At 43.1% G+C, this 21658-nt stretch overlaps 1 protein-coding gene across 19 annotated transcripts in view; it reads left to right on the top strand.

Annotated features, from left to right (window-relative positions):
* Positions 1-21658, top strand: part of MACF1 (microtubule actin crosslinking factor 1) — a 311004-nt gene that overhangs the window by 51420 nt on the left and 237926 nt on the right. Inside the window, exon 1 of one of the 19 annotated variants that reach the window (XM_074376767.1) lies at positions 2053-2202. The exons of the other annotated variants lie outside the window; for them this stretch is intronic. Coding sequence (XP_074232868.1) covers positions 2151-2202 — 52 coding nt within the window. The 5' untranslated portion in view covers positions 2053-2150. Of the gene's footprint in view, positions 1-2052; positions 2203-21658 lie in introns of those variants that run through there. 19 annotated transcript variants of the gene reach the window in all.

The following is a 21658-nucleotide window of genomic DNA, read 5'->3' as shown; positions in this document are numbered from 1 at the left end:
GATCATGACACAGACCAGGTCTTAGAGAACAGTTCAGAGGTTCTTTACCTGTGGTTCAGTGACCCCTATCGACTTATAAACAAAAGTTTGTAAGTAGGTGAATATATGCCTTTTCCTAGGGAGTATATCTTGTAGTTTTCATTAGATTCTAACTGGAGTTTGTGACCTAACAGAGACCAACCCCCGCCAAGAACTAGCACTTTATGACAATTTGGAGCTCCTTCTCACATAGCTAGTTAATGGCAAAGTTGGATCTTGAGATAAACTCTGGAATCCGGGTATCTCAACTCTATAATCAAAATTCTTTCCACTGTGCTGTCTTATCCATACTCTTCCAGGAGAAATAGTGGAATAAAGCCAGGAAACACATCATCTGAACTGTTATTTAATGTTTGCCTTTCTCATCCACAGCTACATTTCACAGATGAGGAATCCAAGGTACCTGGTCTGTCGGACTAGATGACCTCAAAGATACTTCAGTTCTCACAGTAGTACATCATAGACTCTATATTTGGTTTTGTGCATGTGTGTGTTTACTGTGTCCCACTGTCTGTTATGCTCTGTGAGCATTAAACTACCTTTTAACCTTGCCCATTAAATGGTTCTTTGAGAAAAGGAGCCATGTGTTGCGTCCCCTGTGACTCCTAATACTCAGATCTGCACAGTGGCTGGCTACTTTGTTGGTACTGTTGACTGACTAGTGATGTCAGAAGGCACAAAAGTTTAGACTGGTTATTTTCATTATTTAAATAATTTTCCTTCCCATTATCTTGTTTAGCCTGATCTTTCCAAGTAGGCGTTTTCTGTTTTCTCTCTGCTTTCACAGTGCTACTTACACAGTTTCCCTACCTGCATCTAAGCTGCATCATTGGGAGCTTTGTGGAACATTATATTCACACCCTGTGAGTTCTACCAGGTCACTGAATGGCAGCTTGCCTGGCAGGTTACTCTGAGAAACTTCGGACCTGGGAGAGGGGCGTCTCTCTTCTGAGGGGTTGTTCAGTGCAGTCTGACTTGGTTCTTGTTCATGGATCCCAAGCTCAGGTCTGGAAACAGATTCTTTCCATGCTACCTCATTGACCTGACTTGTGGACAGATTACTTAACCTCTGTCAATTCCTTCATCTGTAAATGAAAATTTATTTACTTTTGTAAAAACATTTTCAAAGATGAGTATGATGCAGGTGAACCACTTTGGATTCCTTATAACAAAGATGCTATAGAGATTTGAGGGGTTTTTTCCCCCTCTAATTATAACCTGTATAGCTTATCCTAAGAGTCTGTGACAGTTGGGGCAGGGAGGGTCATCTTTTTGCTAATGGAGTAGAAAGAAATTTGCATCAGCTACGGACATCACTAAAGCAAACCAAAACCAAATCAGCTGAGTGAAATAGTCCCTGGAGTGGGGAGCATATGTGGGTGGTGTCTGGACTGCGTTTTCTCTCTAGTTAATTTTGGGGAAGGTCTTGCCTCTGAATTGTGCCTTTAGCACTTGGGGAGTGGGCTTAACAGTTTCTGCTTCTCTCCTCTCCCTGCCTTGGACTGTGTTCATATGCAGTGTCTCCTGTGTGTGTGGCTCTATTCCAGTCTGTAAACATGACTGCTGTGAGGAGACTGCAGAGTTGGTTGTTTATTTTGTAAAACCTGTCTCATTGCCATGTGATATTTGCCCAGGAGCTCCTGTTGTGGTGACATTCTTGTGGTGAGTGTGGCCCTTTAAAGGTTTTGTTCTCGAATGTTAGATGAGCCCCTAACTGGTGTCCTGAGAAGCATTTAAGCCTCTCTCCCTAGAGTTTAAACCAGAGGAGCAGTAATCCCAGTGGAGCCCAGGCTGGGGTCTAAAGAGAGGTGGCAGATGAGGTGGCAGATGATAGGCAGGGGCTGCTGTGGTCTCCCGCCTCACTTGCACAAAGGAGGGGCTGGCCTCTCCTGGGGAGGTATTTCCGCTCACTGCAGCAAATGAGGGCGCACAAATGGCTGTAATGTAATGAGGCTTCTCTGGTGACGTCATTTGCAAGCGTGGTCAAAGTCCAGTTCTTAGGGGCTCGGAGCTGGCAGTGGGGCTGCGACGGCTCGTGCTCTTCCTTCTCAGCTGTCGCTGCGCCATGGTGCCTCCCTCCAGCCACTGAGCCATCACAGCTGGGCTGGGACATGAACGCTTACAAATACCAGAAGTTCCTGGAGGGACTCAACAACCTGAGAGGTATGCCAAGGCTTCCAGCTCCCTGCCTTTTGTCCTTGCTGGTGGTGTGGACACTTATTGTGGTGTGTGTTGTATGGGGTCTTCACTCTCCATCCATTGCCCTTGGGGGCTTAGAAAACCCTCTGACTCAGAGCTGGCCATATTTATTTTCTGTGTTTAGGCAATTAGATAGGGGAATAGAGTTTGTAAATGCAATAGTGGGTGATCAGAGGGAATCCTCCCAGCTGCTTCAGCCACAGCCTGCTCTCTTGCTTGAGTGGATCATGAAGTACTGTCCCTCCTCTCGAGCTCGGCTGTGTTTACGGCACTCCCTGGCAGGGCTGGTGGAGGGCTCTTGCCAGGGACCAAGTGGCCTCACCTAGGTGTAGCTGGGTTTCTTGGGCCAGGTTTTCCACTTGTCTGTGTCTACAGTGAGTCAGAGCCCCATCTGGAGAGAACAGGGAGTTGGAAATAGTTGTAGAGGGAGGAGGTATGCAGGTTGATAGGCCAGAGATGTCATTGTAAAGGGTAAATCGGTGCCTTTAAAGGAGGCAACTTTTCATTATAATAATATTTAAAGGGAATAGTTGTTTGTTTTGCATGGTTGGCCAATCTTCACTGATCATAGAGAGGTGAGAAAAATGCTCTCAGATGTGATGATAAAAGATTCTTTTTGGCTATTAAGGAGGAAAATGAATGAAATCTTTTTACTTCCCCTTTTCTAGTAGGTGATTTTATTTCCATCTGCTTAGAAAGGTGCTCAAACCATCCCTCGTTTGTCAGTAGTCAGGATTCTGGACCCAGAGCGACCATGGGGTGTGGAGAGTCCAGGGAGATAGAGGAAAAGGGGTAAAGTGGCTTTCTTCCAGGTTGAGGGGAGTGGCAGGAGATCTGGACGCACATCCCAGGGTCTACAGGTATTTTACTTTCTTACATTATCTGTTGAAGAGCGGTTTCAAAGAGAACATATATATGAAGAGCTTTGTATTCTACAAAGGGATATACAGCTATAAAGTACTGTTCCGTTCATCTCTATCTTCTCTTCCCCTTTCTCTCCCCCATGCCATACATTTTTTTTCAGGACTTTTGACAGCTGGAGCCAATCCCTTTTAGATTCAGGACTCTGTAGACTTGTGATGCATCAGACGGGTCTTAGCAAGAATGAGCAACATCAACTGTTGCTTCCCAGTCAAAGGAAGTTTTAAGAGGGCAGAAAGAATCTGGACTTCTTCATCCAGACTCATGGGGAAGAAATGGCAGGTGGGGACAGAAACCAGTGAGTGCTTCTCAGTGACTCTTCTACTTTTTGGGTCTTGTTGGGGACTGGATGAAGGAGGGTGCAGGACTGTACCCTTGTCCCTTACAAGATCCCCTTTTCTTGCCCTCTTCCCTGTCTTAGAGGGTCCTTCTGTGTTCCCAGGCATGATGCCCACCCAACAGCGGGAGTCCTTTCCCTCCTCTGTTTACAAAACACATGGAAGGATTATCAACCTTAATTCCTTCAGGAGAAGAAAAAGCTCAGAGTAGGAATCCCAGGCATCTCCCTGGATGCTGAGCTCCTTAGGATAGTTCTACTCCCTGTTATCCTTAACATCATTCTTCTGATAAAAGACCAGAGCTCTCTAAAGATGGACAGATGGTGGGTGGAAACTATAGGAGGTGAATGTAACTTTTCCTTTTGGTCCCCTTTTTGTCAAGGGTTTAGAGGAGCAGTTAACCACACTAGGATGGCCAAGCCTACGTGGATCAGGTTTAGCAGTGACCTAAGTGGATTCCTGAGGTTCTCAGGAGACCATACCTCTCATAACTCTGTCCTCCTCTGCTGTATGTACTTCAGGAACAAAGTGCAGGTATGACTGGTGGGGGCACTTCTCGTTTTCCTCCCATAAAGCATGCATGGAAGAAAGAGTCCTTTTTTTACTCCCTAAACAGGAGTTGTTTTGGTCCCCAGTTTCCTCTAGCTCTTCTGACTTTCTCAGTGGGGCTAAAGAAGCAGGTAGCTTTTGATTTGATCCCCTCAGATGTAGAGGTTTGAAGTTGCACTCTGCGTCTACTGAAACCAACTTGGCAATTGTGTTTTCTCAGTTCACCTATAGAGTTTTTTTTCCCCTCCTCTCTCCTTTGCCCTGTCTCTACTAAGAAGGGATGAATAACATGGCTAGGAGTGAATGAGTGACCGACTTGATGTATCTGTCATATGGAGTGTCCTGTATGGGGCTGAAATCAGAGAAGAGAAATGACCCCAACAGTAGCAGCTCCCTCTCCGCTCTTCCCACCAGACTGGGGGGCTCTGTGCTGTGTTATTTTGGTACTGCATGTCTTAGAGGAACTCAGAAGCATTTACTGTGATGGATGTTAAATATGAGGATACATACAGTTAGTTCAGTGTCTGGCATGTGGTCAGAATTCACCAAATGTTCTACCTCTTCTTTGTCCTGTCCCTCCCAGAGACTTCTTTGAATCACAGTGAGTCCTTGTGAGCTGGATCCAGGATGAGCTGGATCAGGTCACCCTCTGACTGGGGAGTTGTAGCGCTAGTCACCCATCCACATGTTTGGCTCTAGGTCTTGCTTGATCTCATTGTAGGAGAGTGATGATGGTTGAGACTGGAAGACAACAGCACTAGTGATATTATTGAAAATGTTACATGCTCAGCAAATGTTTGTTATGGGCTGGGCACTGCTCTAAGCACTTACATGTATTAAACCATGTAACTCTTACAATACTCCCATAACACAGGCATTTTACAGTGGTATGTCCAAGGCTTGGCTGGCCTGAGAGCAGGGTCATCTCTCCTGCTAGGGAGATCACAGTGCTTGGGAGCGTAGCAGCCAAGATGGCTCTCTTGTACAGCTGCCTGATGCTGGGGCCATATGAAGCAGGAGGGAATACCCAAGTCTGACCAAGCGGAACACACCTGGACACCTTCCTCTCTGTGGGGGAGCAGCAGTATGGAGCTTTGGAGTGAGGGCAACAGATCTTTTCTTTCCATACTAGCCTCCTTGAGCTGTGTTCTGTTTTCTAATCCTTCGTTCACTTATATAAACTGTATAATAGTCTTTATGGCATAATATACAGCAGCTTGTCCTGTTCATTCAAAGAAAGCATCCGACTAACTCCCTTCTCTCCCAGAACCTGAATCTTTTTCAGGTGGGAGAGCTTCCTGGAGAGAGGGCATGTGGCTGTTTTGGGTTAGTCCATATAATCATTTCTGGAGCATGGCTGTAGGTCTTAGACAAGGATTCCCTCAAGTCTGTGTTGCCAGGCAGACGCTTAGATACAAACTGTGGCCTTTGTCAAGCTCTCCTGTGGGTTGATTTTAACCAGTGTGTCCCCTGATTATGGTGAGTAGCTACTTCCCTTCTTCATTTCACCTGTACCTTTGTGTGTTCCAGAGGAGCTGACAGCAACAGGTCATTGGCTCCCCTCTTCATTTAGCTACTGACTTTGCTTTTCTTGATATGGTTCAGCTGGCAGCTGTTCCTCCACCTAGTGGGTAACTGTTGAAGGGAGCGCAGTGGGAGAATAGAGATACTGTGTAAGTCTGGATGTTCCTGTCTCCAACTTCCTGTGAGTCTTTAATGCTTTGACGCCAGGATTGGGGTGCAGTATATCCCATTGCTGCTGTTTCCTCTGGAAGGCTTTAACCTTTATTTGTCAAGCTTGCCACAACCCACAGCCCCTGAATGATTTCTGCTCAGTGGGACCTCTTCCGTGGGCTTGATAGATTGAACTGTTGACCCAAGTCCTGCCCTCTGGCAGAGCCCGGGCCTGTGCTGTGACTGGTACTTGGGGATTAATTAGGAAGGGAGAGAGAGAGGTTAGATCGAGTAATGAGAAAGTGGTTCTCTAGCCTTTGCTAAGAAAAATTCATGCTAGGTCTGTGAGATAATGACTGGTTTTTTTTAAGCAGATACAGCCCAACATACCGTGTACTTCTACCCTTCTCTTCCTCTCCACGTGTACATGCTGTCCTCTTCCCTCTGCCTGGAGTACCACAGTCCTTCTCAGCTTGTGCTAAACTTCTAGTCATCTTTCACTGCCTAGCTCAGTCTCATTTTCTCTCATAGTTTTTGTTTGTTTGTTTTTGCATTTCTACATATAATTCTCTTTTTCTTTTCTGTGTTGCCATAGCACTTTAAACATACTTATTTTAAGGATATAATATTATGGTATAGTTAATAAACATTTGATGGGCAAGTTTCCTGTAACTTCTGTAAGCCTTAGGTTTTTTGTTTTTGTTTTATTTGTAAAATGGGAAAGATAATAGAATTTATCTCACCAGATAAATGAGATAGTAAATGTAACATCTGGCACAGAGCAAGAACCCAGAGGACGTGAGCTATATACTTTTGCTAAAGATGGGACCTGTGTCTCATTTATTCTTGTATCTTCCTAACCTAGCATAGTGCTCAGAATACATTAAGCATAAAAGAAACATTTGAAAAACTGAGTTGAACTGAACTCATGTATCCAAATGTGCTTCCTAGTCACCAAAGGAAGTTAAGGGGAAAAAAGTACTCTGACACTGATATCAATACTCTATACATTTGTAAAATCCTTTTTGTAGTATTTCTCTTCAGCGCCAGATTACGATGCCCATAAGAAACCCCACACTCATTTTATAGTCATACCTAATTTTTGCTCAGAAAATGATATTATCCAAGATTGGCTCTTTTGAAACATTAAATCCAGCCTCAAAGAATGAAATGTACTCCTCTGGAAAACACTGGGAAGATGGTACTACTAGTCTGCAGGCATTTTCAAAGGAGGGGTTCCAGGTGTATTTTGGGCAGTGGCAACATTGTTGAAAAAGTGAAGGAGGTGACTCCTGAGAAGGCCGATTTTTGGTTCTCTGGTTCTGATGTGTTTGTCAAGTCATATTTCTCCTTATCTCACAGCTTTACTTTGGACACCTACTCCACACAGGTGACCTGCTAGCACGTCTAGGCTAGCAGGATGAGTCCTCATACCCTGGCATGTGCTCTCCCAAAGTGGCCTTTTTGGTGGGGCTTTTTTTCTGCTCTTCAGTGTAACTAATAATGAACCCTAGGAAGAAACTTAGATTTACCCCCAACCCTGGCCATTGAATAGATGCACTATTTTGTCCTTATAGAAAGCATAGAAAAACAAAAACCAAAAATCACCCCAAATCCTATAACCCACAGATTACTATGTTCATATTGTGTTGTATTCCAACCTAGTCTTTTTCTTTCTTTCTTCTTCTTCCTTCCTTCCTTCTAGTGTTGTGTTTTTATTTATTTGTTATCATTGTAGTCTTAGTCTTGCTCTTTATTATTTTGTCAGCACTTTTTTTTATAACCTTAACTATTTGTCTACAATATAATTTCTTAACAACTATATGGAATTTTATCAAATGTAAGGATCATTTATTTAATTTTCCCCAATTGTGGGGCATGTACATTTCAAACTTTTCACTGCTATAATAAGCTACTGAAGATGCCTGTAACCCTTTGAGTACTCCTCTGATAGCTCTCAGCCCTTGCCCTTGGGGGACAGCCCTGACTCCAGGCTTAGTGGCCAGCTGGTTCAGATGTTTTATTATCCAGTTAATTTCATCATGGGACAGGCGCCAAGTGTCTCTTTCACTTAGTCAGCAGCTCCCACATGTCATCATCACATCACTGCACTGTTTTACTCAAGCTTTTCCCCCGGCAGCTCCAGGCTTCACTGATGAATGGCTTCATTGATTCTCCCAACCCTGCACCTTTTCCTTTTGTGTTGGGAGAGATCCATAATGTTGATCTGGAAACTGTGGTACCAATCAACTGTAGTACTAATCAGTGCTGTATAGCAATCCCACCTTGGAACCCCAGATCGGTACGAGGTTGAGATTCCCTTTTTCTTTTTCTATTGTTACTGAGTTAGCATCTAGCTAGTAAATTGGGCCGCTTAACTTGATATAATAGGTTGACAAACTACTGTGTCATCATCCTAACTTACAGTAGATGTCTGCCTCTGGAGGAAATGGAGATGGTGTTGTGTATTCAAATCAACATGTTGCAGTCAAGTGCAAATCAGCTTCTTTTACTTGGGACTGACAGCCCTTAGAGTTATTATGGACTTGATGAGAGTACAGACTTGTTTCTGACTTGGAGTTGACATCCTAGAGCAGACAATGTGAGGTTTTCCAGCTGATGAAAGACTGGGGGTGTTCGGAGATTAGCTTGAGGACAGACAAGGAAGACCCATGTATAGGGCTTTGTGTGCAGGGGTCAATAGGAACATCCTTACAGCATCCAGGATAGTGGAAAATGGCTTGAGTCACAGACAGTATTGCACCCTTCCCAGTGAGAACTGGCTGCCTCTCCCATTCCCAGAGCCCTTAAGCAAACCTGTCACAACAGGGTGCTTCTCTCCTCCATAAGGAATCTGGGAGTCTGTGTGCTTCTGGGTTGAGGCCTGTCAGCACCTTTTACAGCACCACACACTTAGTAGACCTTCAGTATATTCTGTACTTTTGGGATGCTTGGCACTTTTGTACTGTTAAAGTTTATCCCCTCCTTAATTGCTTATTTTTTAGGCTTACTGCATGTCACTGGGCTGGAGAGGGGCATTCTGTGCTGCTGGTTTGAAATGTGTGGGGAATATAGCGTTCCATGGTGAAATGGTTGTTAGTTAGTGTGTAGTGGGTAGTTCTGTGGGTGTTTGTCTTTGGTTACAACTGGAGATGAGTGTTATACTACCCTCTTTCTCAAAGAGTGAGCCTGTAGGCTCACAGAGTATGAATTATATTTCCCCCCATCCTTGGTCTTGTGGTTGTTTTCAGTAAGCAGCACTGACAGGTAAGGCTCTTGTCCACCACAGTTTCTTTTGGCTACTCTCCTAGAGAAATCCCAGGCTAGTAGTCCTAATTGTGTGTCTTCCTCATTTCAACAACTGTGGGGACAGTCCCTCTGAATGAACACCATCGTTTGCTCATTGTGGGGCAATAGGACCCTTTTAGACTCCCTGGTTTGATGTATTTTGAAATCTTCTAATTTGGAAGATCAGTTTTTACAGTTCGTTATCAACTAACTACTTCACTGGCTGATAATGCTTCACGCTTCGTGTCTCTTTCACCATAAGTCCTCATATCTGTCACTTTCCTTTCATCGAGAACCTTCTGTATGCTAGACCCTGTACAAGGTACCGGGGATACGGAGTTAAATGACAGTCCCTGTCCTTGAGGGGTTGTCAGTCTTATTATACACAACCTAGGAAGATGGAGTGATTACTATGGGCAGCATGGTGGGTGATTGGAAAGTCTTTACGGTAGTCTTGGTATTTGAGCCAAATCTTGAAGTTAGGTCAGAGTTTGCCAGTTAAGAAGGGAGAAAAGGTATTTTGGGAAGGCAGCAGGGTGTGTGAAGGAATAGACTCATGAAGTCTCTGTTTCCTCTGGGGAAGGTGAGAAGTGTTACGAAGTAGGAAGCTGGAGAGAGTGGGTAGTTTCATCTGAAATGGAAAGTTGAGCCTATGACATAACAGGCCAAGGAATAATGTAGGTTAGTAGGGGGCACTAGGTATTTTTAAGGCAGAGGAGTGACAGTCAGGGTTTTCTTGGTAGGGGAAAAGTGTAACTCTGGCAGCAGAGTGAGAGGTCATTTATAGGGAAGTAAGGCTACAGCTAAGTGAAGCTGTATATATTTGATTTTATTTGTCTAGGATAAGAGAGGAAGTAAAGAGAGCAGGCATGTGAAATCCTTCTAAAAGAGAGTTTGGTTTTAGAAATAAACAGATTTTATGTTGAACTGTAGCAAGAGTGGAGATCCACTTTTCCCCTCAGCTCAAGTTGAACCAGACCCCTGGTTGTGCAATGCTTTGTGTTTGGGTTGGTATTTCCTGGGACCGGTCAAGATGATGCACTTCAGCCTGAGGCCTGTGGAGTAGCTGGAGACCAGCGGCCCCAGGTGTCTGTCAGCGATAAGAGGGAGAGAAGCAGCCCTTTTAGGTCTGGGCGGAGCTTCTGTTTTCTTTGAAATTTTCCAGGCTGCAGTACCTGGCCCAGGGCTCTATCTTCACATGACTCCACAGAGAGATTTGATGTGTTGACTTCATTCCATGTTGAAGCATTTGACACTGTTGATTACATCCCTGCCTACGTAAAATAACCCCTTCTGTTCGCTTCCATGAGGGCATTTCTTGGTTTTCCTTTACCTGTCTAATTGCTGTCTGTCTCCCCTTGCGGGATCTTTTTGCTTTTTTGGCTCACTCTCGCAGTTTCCTAAGGGGTGAAGCAGTGAGGTGAAGTGGGAAGAACATGGGTTGGGTTAAAATCCAAGTTTCTGCACTACCAGCTGAGTGACTTAGTCAAGCTACTCACTTTCTCTGAGCTTCAGTTCTCTCATCTGTAAAACAGGGATAATAATACCCCTCACATAAAATTATGAGGGCTAAATTAATGGCAGAGGGAAAGCTCCTAGCACAGAGTTGGCACATAAACACACGACACAAACATAGCTGGCATTATTATTAGGCTGCTCGTGACCGTCTTTCTCTAGCCAGTTCTTCTGGTTTCAGCTTTTCCTTTCGATTGCAAACTCCCACATAAAACTTTTTAAAAAAAATAATTGTAAAAACCATGTAACACAAAATCTACTCTCTTAACAAATTTTTAATGTGTAGAGTGTTGTTAACTATGTGCATTTGTTGTACAAGAGATCTCTAGAACTTTTCCCTCATGCATGACTGAAACTCTGTCCCCCGCCCCTGGCAACCACCATTCCACTTTCTGCTTCCTTGAGTTTGACTGCTTTAAAAACCTCATGTAAGTGGAATCATGCAGCATTTGTCCTGCCTTATGTCACATAATGTAACATCCTCAAGTTTCATCCATGTTTAGCATATGAAGATTTTACTTCTTTTGAAAGGCTGAATAATATTCCATTATGTGTATACAAATCTCAGTGTTTTATTCTCTTTTTCCAGCTGCATACAGAACAGCCATACTTGAATATCACCCCGAACTCAGTATTTTCAAAACCAAGCTTAGGCTTGGCATCCCCACTTCTTCCCCGATTTTGGCAGCTGTGCTCGCACGCTTCCAGTCTCCAAGATCAGAAACCCTGGAGAGGTCTTTGACTCTTCTCCCTTCATCAACCCGCATTTCCAGTCTGTCATCGAGTGCTTTTGTTTCTTGAGAATTTCTCCTGAATTGGCCTTTTCCTTTGCCATGACTCTAGTCCAGTCCCTCGTCACCTCACGCCTAAATTACTGTGACAGCCTCGTATTTTGTTCACTGTGTCTTGCCTGTCTCTCCCCTCCAGGTAACGCTGCCAGCTACTTCCTACTGTTTTCTGTTACCCAAAGTAAGAAAGACCTTCAGTGCTCTGACCTCCTTCCTCCTTATCCAGGCTTATCTCACTGATTTCCTGGAATAAACTTCAGTCCCAGACAGATCCTTCTCCTCATTGTGCCTGAAAGTACTTCGTCCTTTGTCTCCTTTTGCCCTTTCTGTGCAGTTCTCTTTACCTGGGATGCCCTGGTTCTTTATACTTCACCGAAATCCACCCACTCCTTCAAGCCTCACTTTATGTCTTTCTTCTCAACCGAGACATCTCTGATTGTCATTGTCCATGTTGATGTGTCATTTTCCCACACTCTAATTTTGTCTGATTATTGAAATCATAAGCTTTTTGAGGGGACTGTTTTATAGATGTCATATTTCCATAACTCTCACGACACCTGGCTCATAGCTAGCCAAGTTTAAGTGCTCATTACTGAGCACTTAAAAGGTGTGATAAAGTGAATCCTTTCATTTGACAAATATGTTTGTGTGCCGGGCTAGGCACTGGAACCCAGCATAAACCACCTAATGAGGAGACTAGCTATACTGTATGTAAGCAAATGCTGGTTGGTCACCTGAATTTGAGGAAGCCAGGTCAGACTCTTAAGTGAGGACAAATGACAAGAAGAGAGAGACTTTAGAAAACAAGGCATAAATGAAACAATTATTGCAGGAAGAAGGCATTTAATGGATTTACTGAGCAAATAGTTTATTGAGTATCCACTGATACCAATTGTTTCTGGGCTTTGGGGCTATACCAGAGGGCAAGGCCAAGCCCCTTTCCTTATAGAGCTTATATTCTAACATTTAGAAGCATTTAGTTTTTAAATGAAAAGCGCTTAATGTTGGGTGAGGCCCATCAGTAGGAGGTCAGCACTGAAGGAGTTAATATGCTTTGTAGGGCTCCAGGCTTTGTTGGAACAGATGGTTTCTCTGCCCTAGGGAGTGTTTTGAAGGGGGATTAGAGGACTGGACTGAGGAGGGCCGGAGACCTCTCTCCCTCACCCCAGAGCACACACACCTGCTGTTCTGGCCCCTGGTGAGCTGTGCAACTTGTCCCTTACTTGGGTAGGCACTTATTTGCAGGCTTGTGGCTTTAGGGCTGACTGTATGCTTGTGACATTTTTATTTTCTTTTCCTGATTTTTATTTATTGTCCAACATCAGTGAAGTCCCATTTTGATTTAACAGATGTTGGAATTTGTCTGTGTTCCTTTCTGGTCCATGTTTACTTTTATATAATTGTAATCCTGGTCTATCTATATATATATTTTTTCAAACCAATTTTTTTTATTGTGGTAAAGTACACATAACATAAAATTTAACCATTGTAACAATTTTAAAGTGTACAACGCATTGACATTAAGTACCTTTACAATGTTGAGTAGCCATCATGGCTGTGTAGTTGCAGAACTTCTTCAGACCCCAGGTGGAAATCGCATACCCATTAATGGCGGTCACTCCCCTCCCCCATCCCCCAACCCCTGGTAACCCCTGATCGGCTTGCTGACTTGCCTATTCTTGACGTTTTGTGCCAGTGGAATCATACAACATGTGGCCTTTTCTATCTGGCTTCTCTCACTTAGCATGTACATATACATCTCTTTTTCATGTAACAGTATCATGTTTTTTTAGTGTTTCCTTATAGTCATTCTAATTTTATATTATAATGTTGATAATGGCTTCGCTTAGCCATTATCTTTAATGTTGAATATCTGGGTTGTTTCCAAGTTGTTGCAGTTATCAGAACTGCTGTGTTGGACATCTCCCTGCCTGTGCTCTGCCGTCTTTCAGAGGACTCTGTATGTTGCACACCAGCTGCAGAAGAACCACTGTCCTTGATTAGGATAGTGTGGCCTGTTACCCAGCTCTCGGGGAGAACAGTTGAGGAATGATTTTTATAGAGAAGGGAGCATTATACTTTGCAACAGAAGCGCTTGATCACCAGGGAATGGCAGGGAAAAGAAAGGTTTGGAGTTTTTTTTTCCTACTGTGTAGAATTCTTCTCTGACACTCCCTCCACCCGCTTTGGTATAGGAAGGAACTGAGTATAGTATAGCAGTTGAAGATGAAATGTTTTACTCACTTATTCATTCAACAAATATTTGAGAGCCTACCGTATGTCAGACATTTGAAATTTGCCAGTGGGTTGAGCCTGGCTGAGCAGCGCCATTTACTCTGCTGGCCTTCAGTACTGCCTGGGAGCAATACCGAGGACCTGCTTCCAGGGCAGTCAAGAGGACTCAGAGTCCTGAGCCACACGGAGCCTTATGAACTCATGATTTGACACCTCAAGTTTTTGTACAATTATAGGTAGTCATCACACGTTAACTTGGGCTGCTCCCCACCGGGGATTTCACAGCCAGGCTGAGACTCCTCATACATGGTTACTTGGCTGCTCAGCTGCTCTCGTCCCTGCTGTGACAGAGACCTGGCTGTCCGGAGATGTGCCATTGAGCCTGTGGTCTCAGAGTGGTTTTGTTCACAATATCCTGGGCAAAGCAGCAAGGGAAGGGTGCTGTTACCTGCGTCTGAAGGCTTTAGGTATTTTATTTTAGTGAGGTTACTGTGTTCATGCAAAGCATGGGGCGGGGGTGGAGTGTCACAGATTCTGAGTTTAGCCCAGAGAGACCTGGGATTAGTGCTGCTGGGACCTTCTTGTCTTCTGGCAGACTGTCCCCCCTCCTTACTGACCCATTTTATAAAATAGTCTTAATTTCTCTCTACCCTGCTGGGAAAATGTCTCACCCTAAGGCCATTCAGTCCTTACACACACCATGTCTTTAAAATCCAGTGTGAGTCAAGAAAGCACTGTCAATCTAAACAGTTTTACTTAGGAAAGTGCTAAAACTCTCAATTGTTGGCTTCGGGTAGGAAGCACAGAGGTTGGTAGGAGCACCCGGAGCTGGGCCTGATCTTTGACCTCTTCTACCTACCATTTGTTGCTTTTCTTTCAGTGTCAGAATTTGATCTGTTACGTGTCTGTATCTTCAGTTGTATTTTTCCTAGTGTGCTATTAAAACTGCTGAATGCTTCGCCCTTGGGGAGGGGGGAGGGGAGACAGGGGTTACACCATCAGGAATAAAGACTCTGCTCTCTCTCTCCCTAGACCGTGGAGTTAATGGAATTGGCCTAGAGTTACTGAGGGGCTGCTGTGTTTGTGTTTCAGTGGGCTGGCTTTCTGAGTGAGACACAAAAGCCCAAAGCACAAGCCATTCCCACAAGCCTAACATTTTCATATTTCTTTCTCTGCCAAAGAATCTTTGGTTAGGGTTAAGAATAACCAGTCTGTCTGTGGAAATACCAAGGCCTTTTGTTTGCCAGAAGAAAAGGGCTTTTGATTAAGGCTGTCTTCTCTCTCTCTTTTTATTTTTTTAATTTTCCTTAAGCTGCTCTGAGAAGACTCCAGAGCCTCTGAAGGTGCTGTGCTTGGGGGAAGGAAAGACAGCTAAATGGAACCAGGAGAGACTTAATCATGCTTTGCTACCCATTTGTGCAGAGATGGGGAAAAAAGGCAGGCAGAGGGCAGAGAACAAAATTTCGGTCCAGTGTTCAGTGATTGCTTTTACTTGCCTTTCTTTCTTCCTGTCTTTTATGAAATCCATCCAAAATAGTGGTTCCCCAAGGACCTACTATACAGATGACCTTGAGTCCCACCCTATCACTTAGTGTGACTTTGGGCAAGTTATTTAACCTTTCTCTTTAGGCCAGCGTTTCTCAGCTATAAATTGAATATGATAGTGCTACTTACATAGAGTTGTATTGAGAACTGAATGACATAAAATGTAGAAAGTACTCAGAACAGTGCTTGGCACATAGTAAGTGCTCTGTAAATATCGACGACTATCTCAGTAAATATTACTGCTCTTACCTGTGGCAAATGCTGAGCGTAGCTTTATTTTCCTGATTCCAAATGTGTCTCTAGGGCTGTCAGAGTCAGGCCTATGTCTTTTTAGAAGAAAAGGAGGCAAACGTTCCCATTGGGCATGATCTTTTTATCAGTCAGAAGCAAAGGGAAAGATTTATTCTCTGTGTGGACACATCCTCGAGGCTCAGGGTCTTCTTAACTGAATGTCAGTTAGAGAATCCATTTCATTAGGAGGAACTCATTACTCTTTGACAAAAATAGTTCCTATTTGTGGGGTGGTAGTGGGTCATGACGACAGTAGATCATTACTTTCTTGGTCTTTGTCTAAGGATAGGGAGGTTTCTTGTGCCCCAGGAAAGGCTGAACCAGGCTATAGAGGAGGGGCCTCTTGTCCTCCAAATGGATAGCAGTGGGAGAAGGAGGAAACAAGTCAGGAGGGAAAGGGGGCATCCTCAGGCCTGAGCTGGTCCCCAAGACTTTAGTTCAGGTGTGGGGAGTGTCATTAATGGAGGCTCTGAGCAAGTGCCTGGCATGTCCTTGGTCGTAAGTAAGAGACCTGCTGAATGACCCACCCGAAATCTCTGGGCTGTTTTATAAGCTGCCACCTCCTTTCCCAGGTTGCTGGGGGCATCTAAGGAAGTAGCACAGAAATTAAGTTTGCTCTCTCTTTCTTGCCTTTCTCTGTATTGTCTTTAGCTTTTAGGAAGGATTTCCATGTCTGCCTTCTCTTCCCCCATCCCCCTCACTCCCTCAAGGTGAAGTTTCATCTTACCTCTTGCAGGAAGTTAGTTTCTAAAGTTAGCACAGAAAGTGAAAATCCCAAATAATCAAAATTATCCTTGAGAAATATCTCAAATGACCTATAAATCTGAGTATTTAAACCCAGTTTTGTGTATGTGCCAGGACAGAGTTGGAACACCATATGAAGTAGTTGGCCTGTATACAATTGGGGGGCAATTTATATAAAAGGATAAGTATTCTCAGACCCTAGAATCATATTCAGGATTGAAGGTGCTCACAAGTGAAGGGTACACTGGAGCCTAGACTTGCTGCTGTCTCAGATTCAAGTCCTGTCACCTCATGTTCACCTTGTACATAACCTCACCTTGGTGTGAAACCTCACTGTCTGGAATTGTGAGTAAAACTCTGCACATGTTTAAATTATTTTTCTCTCTGATCAAGTTTGTATAGTTCAATGCAAGTGAATTGTGATTCTCCTGTATCCTTCTTTTGTGCTTTCTGTTTTTCTTATTCCTTCTTTCACTTTTCAAATCCTTATTTTCTTCTTCTAAACCTGTTTTATAGCTCTCAGCAGTTCTTCTCTTGTCCAGAATGCTTATTTGTGTGTCTGCTTGTTGAATTTCTTAATTATTTTCAGTTCAGGATTCTTTAAAGGGGGAGAGAGCCAATGGGAGGAGAAGGCGTCTTACAGTCCTCATTTAAATTCTGTAGTCATAGCTTCCACTTTACTCTCCTCTGGTCCTCTGCTAACTTACAATTCTTATCCCTTGCATATAAACCCTTTCTTTCCTTCATTTTCTTCCCCCTTTAGGTTGTTTCAACAGAAAATTTCTGCTTATGATAGGCCAGTTAGAAATGAGTTTTTTAAAATTTAAGTATAGTCAGTTTAGAAATGAATTCTTATTATGCCCACAATGCATCACTGGCTTAGTTCTGGATGATTAGTTGGTTCATGGATCAACCCCAAATTCATAGTATCATAAAGAGAGATGAGGAGCAGAGCCCACCCAGAGAGGTCAGAGGACACTTTCCCCAAGTCACACAGCTGGCTATTGACAAGCTGAAACCATGAGCCAGGTTCCTGGCTTAGAGTTGAATGCCTTTCCTCCTAATCACATTGCTTGCCTTTGAAGCCTTGGATGGGAGCAGTCCTTTGTAACTTTTTTTTTTCCCCCTCTCCCAGCCTCTGGGGAATTGTGACTTCTTTTCTTCTGTTTAATTTTATGTCTGTTCCTTTCCTTAACAAAAATGCTAGACAATATGAACTTCAGGAGGGTTAAATTTAGTTCTGTTTCAAAGATATATTTGAGATCCCACTCCTGGGCATATATCCAGAGGGAACTCTAATTCAAAAAGATACACGCACCCCAGTGTTCATAGCAGCACTGTTTACAATTGCCAAGACATGGAAACACCCTAAATGTCCATCGACAGATGACTGGATAAAGAAGCTATGGTATATTTATACAATGGAATATTACTCAGCAATAAAAAGAATAAAATAATACCATTTGCAGCAACATGGATGCGCCTGGAGATCATCATTCTAAGTGAAGTAAACCAGAAAGAGAAAGAAAAATACCATATGATATCACTCATATGTGGAATCTAAAAAAAGAAAAAAGAGGACACTAATTAACTCATCTACAAAACAGAAACAGACTTGCAGACATAGTAAACAATTTTTTAGTTATTGGGGGAAAGAGGGTGGGAAGAGATAAATTTGGGAGTTTGAGATTTGCAAATGATAACCGCTATATAAAAATAGATCAAAAAATTTCTCATGTATAACACAGGGAAACTATATTCACTATCTTGTAATAACCTTTAATGAAAAAGAATATGAAAACGAATATATGTATACGTGTGTATATATATATACATGACTGAGACATTATGCTGTACACCAGAAATTGACACATTATAACTGACTATACTTCAATTTAAAAAAAAGATATATTTGGGAATTATGTGGCATCTCTTGATAAAAACTTAGAGCTGTGTTACGACTTCCAGGACTGGGTATCACTGTTACTGGCATAGAGGTTTGAGCAAGGGAGATTGGAGACCATAGTTCTGGGAAGGTGGGGGTTTGTGTAGGGATCAGCTGGAACACAGAAGAGTGCTCAAGGTCAACAAACATTTGTTGAATTCCACTCTTTGCAAGGCACAGGACTAGTGTTGAGAATACATGGTCCCCTGCTTCATCTTGAAAAAAGAAGGTAGTGTGTGTATTTAGAGAGATATCTCAGCGAGGCTGTAATTTCTCTTGTCCTGATTTGGTCACAGATCTGAAGGAGATAGAGTTGCTGTCCATTGGGATCTTGAAAGAATCCCAAAATACAAGGTACTGAATTTTAATCTGGTCCTCAAATAGGGCAAGGTGGGGTTTTTCCCAGGGTCTCAAGGGCCAATTGTATTTACTCAGTGAAAAGGGCAGGTGGGGGAAAATGGAATTCTTTATATCCTTTCCTCTCTTTTTTCCCCCATGTTCTTCCTAATAGGAGCCACTGGTAATCATTAAGCTAGGTACTTTTTTTTTTTTTTTAACTATTTCTTTTGAACAGTGGGGGCTATCAGAAAAAAATAACTAATAGGAAAACTGATTTGCAAAAGATAGCCCTTGCTGCATTTAAATCAAGCAGTACTTCAGGCCTCAGCGAAGTTTATGCAGTGTTTTCAGACATCAGGCAGTCGAAGCTTCTGGCTGGAGGAACGCACAGTTCTGGTCTTTGCAGTCCTGCCCCAGTCTGTCCCTGTAAGTGTTGCCAGCTCCTTCAGCTTTTGTTGGTTTAAAACATCACATTGTAACAAAGTTCAAAGCTCATTTTGCTTTTCAAGAAGGGAACATGAGAGAGGGGCCCAGGAATTATTCCACATGACATTTATAACATTTTTATTGTTAACAGAGAGGGGGTGGTGGGGGTGGTGGGAGTGGTTGTGGGCCTAGAGGCAGGTAGGTCTGCAAGTCCTGTGCCCAGTTTCTAACTGGCATCGGTAACGCAGCCTTCTCTCAGAGAGTCAGCAGTACGAAGTGACTTTGTGGAGCCGTCTCAGTTCTGCTCTGTGCACTGTTTACTTTGCTATCTCTACCAGCAGCTGTAGTGAATGGGAGAACCGTCACCTTCTGAAGTACCCTTAGGCTGTTCCCAGTGACCCTCAAGTCTTCAGAAGCACTTGGGTGAGAATAATGCTGAAATCCTGTAGCTATTTGGCTCAAAAGAAAAGCCACACTGCCATGGTGATAAAGCTCCCAATTGAATAAGGAAAATGGCAATTTCCAGGAATCTGGGTGGTAGTTATTTCAATCAAGTTGAGAAATGGGATCCCTGAAAAGGGGATTTCCACAGTGTCTAGGCTGTCAGGGGAACAGTTCCTCCCCACTGCCTTCTGCTTGCAAATTCCAGGAGAGGAGCATGAGGCAGAAGGTTGTGTCCCTGTCCTCAGTGAGGCGGCTGGTACACAGAGGCCTGCCAGCCTACTGCTTTACAGTTACACTCTAGTTTCTCCTTTTTGAAATACTTCCCATACTGAACACAGATGCTGCAACGTGTGTTAACATCCTTCCTAAAATCTGAAAATACAAAAAGTACAGAAATACACCGTAGTCTATAAGCCTTTGTTCTTGGGGAAGCCGACTGGCCGTTTCCTTCATCTTCGGGTCTTATCAGACTCCTTGAGGGGGTGGTAAGATGTTTCTCTCTCTTTCCCTCTCTTTCGTTCATCCTAATGGGACAAATAGTTGCTGGATTCAACAACATTCTTTCCGAAATGATTCTTAAGGCATGAGGGTCACCAAGATTTATTTTTAAATTCATAACCTCAGGCTGAGGGAAAGCAGTTGTCCTTACTGAATTCCCTGTAGGGGCTTCCAGCTGCCTAGACACCCCATGTCTTTATGGGGCACATTCCAGCAGTCTTAAGCCCTGGCCCTTGGAGTGAAATCTGGTCTGGCGTCTCACTCATGGAATCCCTTCATGAGCCATGGCTGTGGCATGAATTAGGTGTCAGATTGGAAAGCTGAAGGAACAGGTGGCCTGTGAGCTTAATATAATACTTCCGGCATGGTGAAGTGGTTTTGGAGCCTTATGCTTGTTGAAAGTTTCCTCTGCTTTCTCGTTAGCTGCAGCCATCTTTTGATGGTCACATTAGTTCCCCTCCTGGGTTTTCTAGGGGCATGCTGGAGGCTGTCAGGAAGGAGTTAAACCACATTGAACTTGTGGAGAATAATTAAACAGTGATTAAGTGATATTTTAACTTCTGCTTACTGGGGAAAAAAAATTTGTTTTGTAGTTTTGACTGAAGTTATCTTATCTTTGTTGGCCAGGGTTTGCCTGCCCTTCTTCAGTTTCATTTTTAGCTATAAGGTGAACTCCCCCACACACTTCTTTACTGATGTCCATCTTTGTCTTTGGTCATATTTCTCCCTCTTCCCCTTTCCTCTTTACCCTTCTCCCCCACACCCTCCACTTCACCTCTGCCTCTTTCTCTCCCTCCCCTATATTGCTTTAATTGGTCTGAGAAAACCAGTTCCACTCAGAACAGTTGGAGTGGGACTCAGCTGCCCTTCTGTGTGTTCTGTTACTTGAAGGCCTTAAGATGAAGCTTAGATAGGAGATTTGGGGTATTTGGAAAGCCACTGGACTAGTGGGAAAAGCGCCAGATAAGGAATTGAAGATGCCTGGGTTTGAATCCCAGCTCTGCTGCACACTAGCTGTATGATCTTGAACACATTACTTAATCTCCATAAGTCTCAGTTTCCTCTTCTGCAAAATGGGAGTGATAATTCCTACCTGAAAGAGTAAGAATTAGAGAGGATTAGAGTTATGTATGCAAAGATCATTGCCTGGCACACACAGTAAGCATTTAATTTTGTTTGAAAGTGGGAGCTTTGCCTTTTGGTTGAAGGGGTGAGAGTTGATGTTAGGGTTTAGACTACCTTTGGTTAGCTTTTTGCCTATTTAACTATATATTAATTATATAGTTTGTGTATTATAATACATATTAAGACTTAATATTGCTTCTCTTCTTCCAACTAGATTGCTACATACAAGTCCATTTTATATAAAATTTCTGATTCCCTACCCTGATACTGATACAAAAATTTACTTCTCTCAGGGATGATTTGTGGCCAATTTATATAAAAGAAGATGTAAGTTAATTTCATATCGCTTTTTAATTTTGTCATATTTGAGGCATTTGTGGTAGAGAAATAGATCATAGTTATTCCATCCTTTTTCCTTTACTAAAGTAGAATGAGCCAAAGCCAGTGGGGCCTGGTGGAGCCCAGAGCCTTTGATGTTCCTTCAGCCTTAGTTATGTTGGCTAAGTCTCTAGATCTAAGGATTTAGAGTGCTCAGCTGTTTTAAAAACTTATTATAAAGCGTAATGTGTTGCTCTACAGTATGAAAAATATATTGTGCTTTATAATCAGTATCTTTTAGCATGTTACTTTTTTGGGGGAGGAATCTTCAAAATCAAGTGTGTCCAGTATGCTTAGTATCTGATAGAACATAAGGAAATTTGAGTATTTTTGTCTCAAAGTATCAGAAAACAGTGGCTCAGATTACTTTTTGTGTG

This window comes from Camelus bactrianus, chromosome 13, assembly GCF_048773025.1.
Source record: "Camelus bactrianus isolate YW-2024 breed Bactrian camel chromosome 13, ASM4877302v1, whole genome shotgun sequence".
In the NCBI taxonomy this organism is placed as follows: Eukaryota; Metazoa; Chordata; class Mammalia; order Artiodactyla; family Camelidae; genus Camelus; species Camelus bactrianus.
This window is presented reverse-complemented; position numbering and strand designations above follow the sequence as displayed.